We start from the raw sequence: 10,617 nt of genomic DNA on the forward strand, positions 1-10,617 counted from the left end.
GGCGTAGACGCGTTGGAGTCGGCAAAGCATTTGTGTGCCCCACTTCCGGAACGCAAATCCCAATTCTTGTGTGCCTTCCCCACACATGTAGACTGTAGACTGTACAACACATGCATGTACCTGCTCATAACATAAAGGCATGCCCCTGCTGTGTATCGCGACAAAGCTAAGGACGGAGGCAGGTTCCATGAAGATGTGAAGATATTAAATGTGTATATATGTGCGTGTGTCTCGTCATTCACACTTTCAACACCCGTACCCAAGTGTCCAGAGGTCATTGCATATTCCCTAAAGATAAGGATTGGTATATATGCGTGCTTATACTTTTCTACCCTTTATATATATATATATATATTTAACTCTGTATGATCTATGTGTACAGCGAGCTCGCTGTTGCAACAGATGTGCGTGAACGGGATGTGTTCTGTTGTGTGGAGATTGGCGGGGTAAAGTTTTCTTTGGCGACGCCGCCCGCTGCTTGCGGGGTGGGCGACCGGTGGTAGCAGCATCAGTACAGGGAAGAAGGAAACCGGAAAAGGGCCAAGAACAAGAAACGACGCAGGGAGGCGAGACACGGAACGGGAGCACTGCTGCTCTGAGCTGCCAGGCGTGCGTGGTCGTGCGTTTCGTCATGGTTCTCGGAGGCAAGAAACAAAGTCCTGTGGAAAGGGAAACGCAGGCAAACAGAAAAAACGAGACCAAGGCAGAACTGCAGAGAATCGCGCGGGAAGAAATCCCCCAAAGGAAGGCCCAAGAGAGACAAAAGGGGGGACGGCGTCAGACGAGAGGCGAGGGGACACCCCGAAAGTGAAAAACCAAGTCTCGAGGGAGAAAGAGGACTTCGAAAGGAAGTGCACCGTCCCAGGCGAAACACCCCAAGCGGTCTATCATGCCAACCACAGAGAAAAGCATAGGAAAAACGAAGTCTCACCACGTCGAGCGCTTTCCTTCTCGTCTGCGCATTCCGCCTTTTCCCCGAACACTCGTCCTGTGCCTTACCTGGAAACTGAATTTTCCATCGCCGTCGCTGTCCGCAGCGAGGAGGAGCTCCGCGACGTGCTCTGCGCAGAATCCACACCAAGCGAGCGGCTTCGCATGCCCATCTCGTTTGTCGAAAACACCGAGTTCTATATGTGTGTGGCTGTGTGTATGCCAAGACTACCGTGTGCCCCGAGCTTTCTCACAATGAAGACAGAAGCTTTACAGATCAAGATACGCACGTGCGTCAGACGTTGATGTGTTCGGGTGTGTAGGGCGTTCCCCAGCTGTCAAGGCCACTTTGTTTCGGCACTTTCCGCGCGCACCGTTGGTCTGCCGTCGTCGGTCGCATTCTTTTTCAGGTTCCTCTTCCTTCACGAAATCCAGTCGACAGGAATCCACGCCTGCTTCGCTCCAGCCGAGAGCGACGCCCATCTCCTCGGCGCTGATGGCTCCGTCGCCGTCGCGATCGAGTTTGCGGAAGGCGGCTCTAGAGAGAGAACCGTGAGCGCACGAAGAAACGATGAGAGGAGACGGAACGGGCTTTAGAGAAGACCGAAACGTCTTCCGGTTCTATCGGCCTTTTTCGGTTTCACGGTGCTGGCGTGGATCGTCTCTGATGCGCATCGAGTCGCAGGACACTGAGCGAAACCTCTAGGGAGAAGTCAGGGAGACACCAGGGAGGAGACCGATAGCTTCCCTTTCTCTCTCCTTTCCTGTAGCCGTGGGGACGAAACGTTCGCCCCACGTCGACTCGACGCGCGCAGTGGCTATTTTTGAAGATCTCGCCTCGGCCGAGGCGCCCTTACTTGAGCAGATCCTGTCTCGCAAAGATCCGTTCGTCCGCACAGGCCGTGAGGAATTCCGAGAGGTCCAGGGCGCCGTCGCCGTTGGTGTCGCACGCGTGCATGCAAGCGTCGAGGAGAGGCTCTGCGGCGTCTGCCTGCCACAGCGCCGCAAGAAGGTTTCTTCTTTCCCGTCGCCTTTGCGCCCGACAACCACATGCGCCTTCTGACCCGGCACCGCCCGCCCGTGTCGCCTCCGGGACTGCTGTTGGTGCATTTTCCCCCTCCGTCCCCTTTTCGTTGACGCCTTCGCACTCCTGGTCGATCCGTCCCGGCGGGCTCTCCCGCCTTTCGCAGGATGTTTCTCCGCTCAGGCCAGGCTGAGCCGTTCGTCTCCAGGGTTCCTGCAGAGGTTCGCCTCGGCTTTCGCAGAGAATCGAAACTCGCCCCTTGTTCTGGAGAGTCTGAACAGCGGCCGGAGTCCTCTGTTTCCGACAGACGTCGAGAAATTCCTGCTGGCGGTGGACCACCGCCTCTGCTGCACTGATTTCTTCCTCCACCTTTTTCAGGCGCTTTTCCCTCTCGCGAGCTAGAGCATTTGCCTCCTTCTTGCGCTCTAGGTCCACCGTCATTTTGAAACGCAGAAGCGCGGCCAGGCGCCGCACCCCCGCGAGGGTTTCTGCCAGACTCAGCTGGCCGTCTCCATCGCTGTCGAGGAGCACAAAGAGCCCTTCGAGGCGCTGGAGCTGCTCGACGGCGCAGTCGCACCGTTCGATCTCTTCGGCCGAACCAGGCGCAGGAGACGCGCCGAGCCCCTGACCTGCCGGCGTGCTCGGTGCACTCCGCGCCGCCGCAGAGGCATCCACACTGCGAGATGCAGATCCAGCGGAACCCCGCATGCAGCCCGCGGCGAGCGGCGGCGCCCCGCGGATCCCCGTCCGCGCAGCTGCTAGGGCCACGGGCCGTGAAGCATGGGGAGGCGGAACGTTCGCGAATTCGCCCCGAGCCACCTCAACGACTGACGAGGCGCATTTCCTCTGCAACGCGGTCTTCCTTGCGTACGCCATCCATCGCTCGACGAGAATCGGAGCCAAGGGACAAAAGGGAAAGAGCTTGACGTCCTGAGGCGTCAGAAACCAGATCTGGGCGGCGGGCAAAGAAGGCGCAACGGAACGTGAAACGCACGACGCAGAGCAAAGTGGAGCGGTGGGAGATGAGGCCTCTGTGTTGGACGCATCACTCGGGTGTCTCGCCTGGCCTCTGTCGCAGAGGATCTTGTCGCTCGCTTCCCGACAAGGCAGGTGAAAGTGGGGGACCGGCGAGCAAAGAAGGAAGTTCAGTTCTTGCTCCTTCTGGCTCTTGGCGCGTTCGTCATCACTCCGCGGTCCCTCTTCTCGCTCCGACATACGCGCGCCGCTCGAAACGCCGCCCGAAGCGGCCTGCGCATGCGAACAGACGGCCGAGCCTCGCCCCGAGAGGACAAAAGAGAAAGGGTGTCCTGGCAGAGCTTCGCACCCTCTTCTAGATGGCCGGGACGGACTTGGCCGCCTTGCTGTTTCTCCGCAGAGGGAAGAATCCAAGTCGTCGTCGACTGGCTGCCAGCTGCTCTCATCTAAATACAATCCGCCACAGGCCGCGAAGTTCGCAGCTGCGGTCTCGGGTCCTCCCGCGAAGGCCTCGCCAGGCGCGCCTGGCCAAGCCCGAGGCAGAGCCCGGAAGCCCCGCCCTGCGGCGCGTCCTTCGCTTCTTCCTTCTGTGTCGCCAGAACGGACGAGATTCTCCGCGTTCCTCCCCGGGATCCGGCCTCTCCCAGCTGCGGCCGACGGGCACGTGCGCGGATTGTAGACCAAAGGAGGCCTGGCCGCTCTGGGCGTTGCCGACTGCGGCTTTTCCCTAACAGGAAAGGCGGTTGGAGCCTGCATTTCTCCGAGAGGGTAGAAAGGGAGCGTCGGTTGGAGAAACTGAGTTGCCGTGACAGCCGAAAGGGCTGCGAGGGTCGCCTCGTCACTCGCGCAGCTGGGGCCGCCGACGCTCTTTCCGCCGTCGGGTTTCTCGTGCTCTGCCAGGGTTGTGTCGCCAAGCTTCTTCCTCTCCGTCTCCGAAACCGCCACGCCTCCGCGTGTCTCGCCGCTTTGAGGCGAGCACCACGACGAGGCGGTCGAGCAGGAGATGGCGCCAGCCGAGCCCGACCAAGACGCTTGCGGGTGGAACACCGGCGGTACAGACACCGCAGGGAAGGCAAAGGCAGGCGAGAGGCGAAGACGCGGTCCCGTGTCAGCCTCATCGCTCGCTTCGAAAGATCTGGAGGAGCTGCGGGAATCTGCGCTACACGTCGAGCTCTTCTCACTCCCGGAGTCTTCTTCACTCGAGCCCTCTTCCGTCTCTTCTTTCTCTGCGCCGCCCGCGCATTCGCCGTTTTCTTCCCCGGCACCGGTCTCCAGCTTGTTCTCCGAGGCGTCTTCTGCCGCGTCTTCCTCGTCGGCGTCCTCGCTTGGCGCCTCGCGGTCCGCCTGTCCCTCGGCGCTGCGGGCCCGCAGCAAGGCCCGCTGCTGCTGAGCGGGGGCGCGACACCAGCAGATGTAGGCGGTCGTCAGAGCCACACTGTCTCCGCCGTCTCCGATCTCTTCCGCGATTTCTTCCAGCAACGTCTGCCACTCGTGCTGAGCGAGGTTCGCTTCCGCCACCTCGCGCTCGCCCACCAGCAGCACGCGGCGCGCTCCGGCGCCGGGCCATTGACTGCTGCGCTGGGTGAGGCCCGCGGCAGAAGGCGCGGACGCGCGCGATAGGAAGCGCGACCGAAGCGTTCCTTCTGGGGGAAAGTGGGGGACGGAAACGGGCGAGGACGCGAAGCGAGAGACGCATCTGTCTTCCGAAGAGGCCTCCAGAGGAGCTCGCGCGGACCCGGACGCCGGAACCCCGATTCTCTCCAGTAAGGCAGCCGCTTGAGTCGGATCCAAGGCTCGCGAGGTCTTCTTCGTCTTCTTGCCTCTTCCCTTCGGCCCAGACACTTCTATTAATGGCAGCGGCAGCACTCCGGGCGTTCCGTCTTGCGTGCGGACTCGCAGGCCAAGGAGATGTGCCGCCGACGCGCAGGGCGGGAGAGCCTGGCGGTGTGCGTTGAAGGACGCGACAGACGAAGGAACTCTCCTTCCGTTTGTCTCGGATTCGGAAACTGGACTACGGTCCTCTCTCTCTAGGGACCCGGGGGAGTGGAACGGAGGCGCGACCCACCAGTCGAGGGCCCTTCGCGCGCCGATCTCCCGACTCGTCGCGCCGCCTGACGCGGGGCAACGCCACCCCGGCGGGGCTGCTGAAGAAACGGGAGAGGGCGACTGACAGTCGTTCCTTTCTCCTTCCCTCCTCTCGGAAGGTAACTGGTGAGACGAGGGGACGGGAGGTCGAAGCGATGAGGCTTTGAACGAGCACGGCAAGTCTAGGGAGTCGTCCTGTTGGGCGGCCGCAGGTGGGTAGGGCCCTGGGAGGCCGCGGGGCGACGCACCGGTCAGAGGCCTGGACTCGAGAGACAACGAAAGAGACGCAGTCCGGCAGCTGTCGTGTGGCCTCAAGTCCGTCTTAGGTATCTCGTGGTCCTCTCGCCCATGCAGAAGGCGTCTGTCGCGTCCTCTTGGTCCCCCGTTTCTCGCGCAAAGACAGCATGCGCAGAAGAGGTCGGTCTCAGACCGGCACCGTCGAAGAACTGAGGAACGAGGGGAGACCCGCGGAGAGGCCGAGGAGCTTTTCGCGAATCCGCGCGACGTCGCCCTCGAGGGTGAATCCTCGCCCTCTTTCGCAGACGGCGAAGCGCAGGCGGCAACCTCGGGGCTCTCTTCGAGGTTGCTCATTCTCTCTCCGGAGCAAGGCCCCGTGGGAGACTTGAGAGCGCCGCCGCATCTCCCAGCCGCGATGCCGCAGCCGCTTGCTGGCGTCGCGACAGACGGTGTCCTAACGCCTTGACAGGGCGTGAGAAGCGAAGAGAAGGACGGAGAAGCCGAGAGCGAGGGCCTGCGCGGCAGCAGGCCAGGCGAGGCGTAGAGAGGAAGCGGAATCGTGTGGGGGAGAAAAACGTGGAAGAACGGATGGCGCAGAGCCTCGCCGGGGAGGAGACGCGAAGACGGAGGAACGGTGAGGAGACGGCAAATCAGATCCTTGGCGACCGAGGAAATGCTGGTCCACACTTCTCCAGTGAAGCAAGGAGGAGCGTGGAGCATCTGAACAGTGCAACAGGGACAAGAAAGCGAGACGTGGAAAGGAAACGACCCCGCTTTCCCAGTCTACGCAAACAGCCCCCTTGCTTCTGTCTCCGAAGGAAGCGGCCAACACCCTCCGCCTGCCCTCCCTCCTCGTTTCCTTCTCGGTTCCTTTCCTCTCCCTGTCGTCTGTACAGCCCTCTCTCCTCGTTCTCTCACACGCGCTTTCTCTCAAGCTCATTTACCCGATGAAGAATCTCTGCGTCAGAGCTGCCTTGGAACGGGAGCTCGCCACTCAGCAGCAGATACAGCAGGACGCCGCAGCTCCACGAGTCAGCGTAGCGGCCGTCGTAGCCAAATGTCCGCAGCCTCTGTTCTCCAACCTCTCGCAGGTGGTGCGTTTCCGCGTCCGCGCTCGTGCTGGCCGCCTCGCACGGCCTCTCGCGAAGGTCGGAAGCCTCAGGGGGACTGCGTGCCTCGGGCGCTTCTCCCGCCGCGAACTCGCTCCCGCCGCTCCGCGTCTCTGAGTCCGCAGCGGGGTGCCGCAGGCTGAGAGGAGTCCTTGCGGGATACGCGTCTCTGACGGAAATCGAGAGAAGTTCAGGCGCCGCAAAGTGCATCGTCCCGACGACAGAGTGGAGAGGACGCACCAGTTGGTGGCGCCGCAGGCAGGATGCCTCCTGTCTCCTCTCGCCGCCCGAGTTTCGCTCCAGAGCGAAAACGGAAGAGCGACGGGACGACGGAGCCTGCGAGACGTCGTCTTGGAGGTTTTTCGCAGATCGGAATCTTCGCTCCGTCTTCGCTTGACGGCGCCGCAGCTCGTGCCCGACCGACGCACACACGCAGCGGCCCGACTGCGTCACGTCTGCTGTCTCCGCCGCTGGTTCTCTCCCGTCCGCGGCGCTCGCCGTCTCTTCTCCGCCTAGCGAGTTGGCGGGCCGAGTCGCCAGGTCCTCCGGCGGAGTCGCGGCCTGTCCCCGAGAATCGAGCGGCGAGGAGACGGTCGAGGCGGTTTTCGTGGGAGGTCCGGCGTCCGCACTGCCCAGGCGTCGCTGCGCAGCGCGACGTCTGCGCTTCGTCCGAGGCGGCAACTCGTCGGGGTCGTAGAGGAAACTTCTCGCCAGTCCAAAATCGATCAGTTTCAGTCTGAACGAGTCGGGGTGGGTGAGCAGAAAGTTCTCAGGCTTGATGTCTCTGGACGGGCACCCGAAAAGGCACAAAAAGGCCGAGGCTCGAGTGGGTGCACGGTGTTGCGCAGGCAGGCAACCAAGCTGAAAAGGCCGTGTCTACACGCACTCTCGGCGGCCTCGCGGACTCCTTCGCAACGAAGCTCCCCCGCTCCCGTCTCTACGTGGATCTCCGTTTCGTGGGCTTCCGGCGACCTTTCACTCGTGGATTTCGTGCTACCTGTGGGCGACGGCTCTGCAGTGGCAGTAGTGGACCGCAGCGAAGATCTGGTGCATCAAAACGGCCGCGCCAACTTCGTCGAAGGGCGGTCGCGGCGGCCCAGGCGGGACTGGGTTGGAGCCCCCGCAGGCCCGACGCAAGATGGCGTCGTACAAGTCCCCACCTCGACAGAGTTCCATGACCTGTCACGCGAAGAAGCAAAGGGAGAGAAAGGGTTCGGCTGGGAGAGACCCAGCACGGCTGAAGAAAGGAAGAAATCGCGGAACGGATCGGCTTCGACAAATCGAAGTCTCTCTCTTGTGTCTGCCACGTTGCGCCCGCCCCGTCAAAGACACTTAACCTCCATCACCGCTACACATCGGCTTCATCTCCACTGCTGTTCATACATCCACAGAAAGGTATGTTCGCAGAACTTGTGTGCGCTGGCAGTCGCTGTGCTCTGTCGAGTAAGACGAAACAGTCGCGATACATCTGTGCACGCACCTAAATCAATGTGTGGGTGTATGCTATCTGTTTACACAAAAGCGAATCGATGGGGTCATGCATATATTTATATATATGTATATATTAGGAGAGGAAGCGAGAGTGATAGATGGAGATACACGGCGGGTAAAAACGGGATGAGGGCCTGTAGCGCCCTCAAGACAAACTATTTGTATCTTTTGGCATCTCTCCGCCGCAGGTTAGGTCCAAAATCCGTGGAAGAGTGGAGGGCTGTGGGGCTGCCTCTCAAGAGAGCTTCTGCGTTTTTGTGGGTGCCTTTCGCTCTTCGAAAAATCCTCCGAAGGCCCCGAGGGATTTGCCCCTGCTCGTGGCGCGAGAGCCTCACAATGTAAACGTAGGAGTAGTCCTCGAAGCAATCGTAGACTTTGATGATGTTCGGGTGATCCAAACGCTGAAGGAGAAGCAGCTCGTCCTCTGCATGCTCCAGAGCTCTGACAGACCTGCGGGAATTGCGAGAGGACCGGGCAAGGCAAATAAGGCTTCAGGGACTCAAGGCCAACCCCCCGGGACAGACAGTCTCTCCCGACAGCACATCTCCACCAGCCCAGACATCGAGCATAGACTACGCTGTCGCAAGGCAGCAACATAAAGGAGGCTGGCACCAGGACAGAAATCGGACAAACTGACAGAGGAAAGGCTACCCGAGGACTCCCTGGCCCGAAGACACGAAGAACCACTCTCGAAGCCGGAAAGGGAAACCGAGGCATGAGGCGACAGTGAAATGAACTTTCTGACGAAACACCTTTGACGAAAAGGTCCAGGCTGAGGTCAAAAACCGACGCTATGGAGACAGTGACTGGCTTCCGCGTACCTCTTGGAGATTCTCTTGACTGCTCGCTGGAGCCCAGACGCGCGCTCGACCGCAACGAACACGTCTCCCCAGGTGCCCGATCCCACTTTTTGTTTCACGACGTAGTTCCTGAGAAGGCTGTCGCCGTGCCTCAGCACCTACACGAAAAAGAGGAAAGCGCGCACAGACGCGAGTCAAAGTCACGCCGTTCTGAGCGGGTAGAGGCCGAGGCCCAACATGTCTTGGCCCACATTCAACGCCACGAAGTGGTGTGCGAACGGACACACATTTGTACCGATACGCAAATATACGTGTGTACTTGTGTACAGAGGCATCTGCATTCTTGAAGACTCGAAACAGTCCATGCACGCGTACAGTGTAGACGTCAACAGGAAGATGTACCTGGATATGCCTGGCAGTATAGCTACAAGGTTAATTTCACAGAATGATTGATATATGGATAAACAGGTTGGTTAATTGAGATATTGATACATAGATGTATATAGATTATATGCATGTTTGCGGTGGTATTATGCGTGGATTTTGAAGAAGCCGCACGCGTGCTGGGCAGTTCGGGATTCAGCATGTCCCGGATCCTCAAGGGCGTTTTTCGCACCTCGCTCGACTGCTTGAAGTCGGTGCGAGTGCATCTACCGTTCGAGCCGTTGGCATCCAGGAGCTCTTCCTCTTGCTCCTGTTTCGCAGCAAGAGACGAGAGGGACGGAGCGTTTTTCTCCCCTGTCTGGTGTGATGTTGAGAGTCCGACGCTGCTTTCCGGCTTCGCCTGGTCCAGGACGTGGGCGCCACCCGTCTCCGTGTCTTCTCGAGGCGGCTGCTGCGAGTGAGACAGCCCACGCGCGGCCGGCGGAGTGGAGGTTTGCAGCCAGTCTTCTTCCCGCCTCAAAGCGCTGTCACCCTCCCTCTCCATCCTCCCTGTCTGTTCCATTCTTTGTTCTCCTTCCTGGTAGAGGCCCTCGCCTCGTGTATCGCGGCCGCCGTCGCTTCTCGGTTCGCTCTGGCCTTCGACCCCCTTCTCTGCTTCCTCTTCTCGGTCCTCAGATGAGACTCCGCCGCGGGCCTCGAGCGCAGCGCCCTCGTCGTCCGCTCTCTTCCTCCCCCGCCCTCCTTCCTCTCGAGAGTCGCTGTCTCCTCCTGGAGGCTCCACCTGCTGCGGCGCTTCTTCCTGACACATTTGTCCCTGCGGCGGAGCATCGACGGTTCCGAAAGAAGGTGAGAGAGACGACGAAGGTGGGGCTTTCCGTCTCGAAGGGAGCGCGCCAGGAGCGTTCGGAGAGAGACTCCCCACTCGCGGCGCGGCGCGACTGGCCTTGGCATTTACAGTGTGGCGACGAACGGAGGGTAGACTGCCTTCTCTTAGAACAGCATTCAGCTGAGAGTGAAGGAGACTGAGTTCTCCTTCGTGATGCAGCAAGTGTTGTCGCTGCTTCTCAAGCTCGGTCGCGACGCGCCTTCGTTCGTCCTCCAGAGTCTGACGCATCTCCTTGGCGACTTCCTGCAGTTTCTCCTCAGCACACTGAACTGCGACCTCTGCGTGCTCGCGCTCGAGATTCAGCCGCCCCAACCCACGGAGCGTCCGGCCTGCTCCACGCCTCAGAGTCGATGCTGGTGGAGAGCCAAAGGACGAGGCGAACGCAGGAGACACCGAAAGAGAAGCCGGGGAACTAAAAGGGACCAGCCCACAAATCTGCTGGTGCTCAACGGACATGGCGTCGATAAGCGACGCGGTGAGGGCTGCGGCGGCGACAGCAGCCTCTGCTTCGCCCTGCGCCAGTTTTGTTGCTTCTGCTGCCTCATTTTGAGAAGACAACAGGCATGTTTCAAGGACCGAATGAAGATTTCGCGCGGAGGAATCCGCGTGAGGCGATGACGCAACGCTCCCTGTCCTGAACGGACTCGCGGCCACCCGAGACCGGGACGCCGACCTCTCCGTCTCTCTGTTCGCCAT

The 10,617-nt window shown here is 60.5% G+C and overlaps 1 protein-coding gene across 1 annotated transcript; it reads right to left on the bottom strand.

The window, feature by feature from the left end:
* Positions 1-629: 629 nt before the first annotated feature.
* NCLIV_016600 (putative CAM kinase, CDPK family) lies at positions 630-10,617 on the bottom strand (the record flags this gene model as incomplete). Its single annotated transcript, XM_003881852.1, has 9 exons — positions 630-659; positions 1,000-1,061; positions 1,305-1,468; positions 1,788-5,971; positions 6,196-7,144; positions 7,358-7,539; positions 8,187-8,301; positions 8,673-8,809; positions 9,268-10,617. The coding sequence occupies 9 exons, from the start codon at positions 10,615-10,617 to the stop codon at positions 630-632; spliced, it is 7,173 nt and encodes a 2,390-aa protein (XP_003881901.1).

The sequence above is a fragment of the Neospora caninum genome, chromosome VI, assembly GCF_000208865.1.
Source record: "Neospora caninum Liverpool complete genome, chromosome VI".
Lineage (NCBI taxonomy): Eukaryota > Apicomplexa > Conoidasida > Eucoccidiorida > Sarcocystidae > Neospora > Neospora caninum.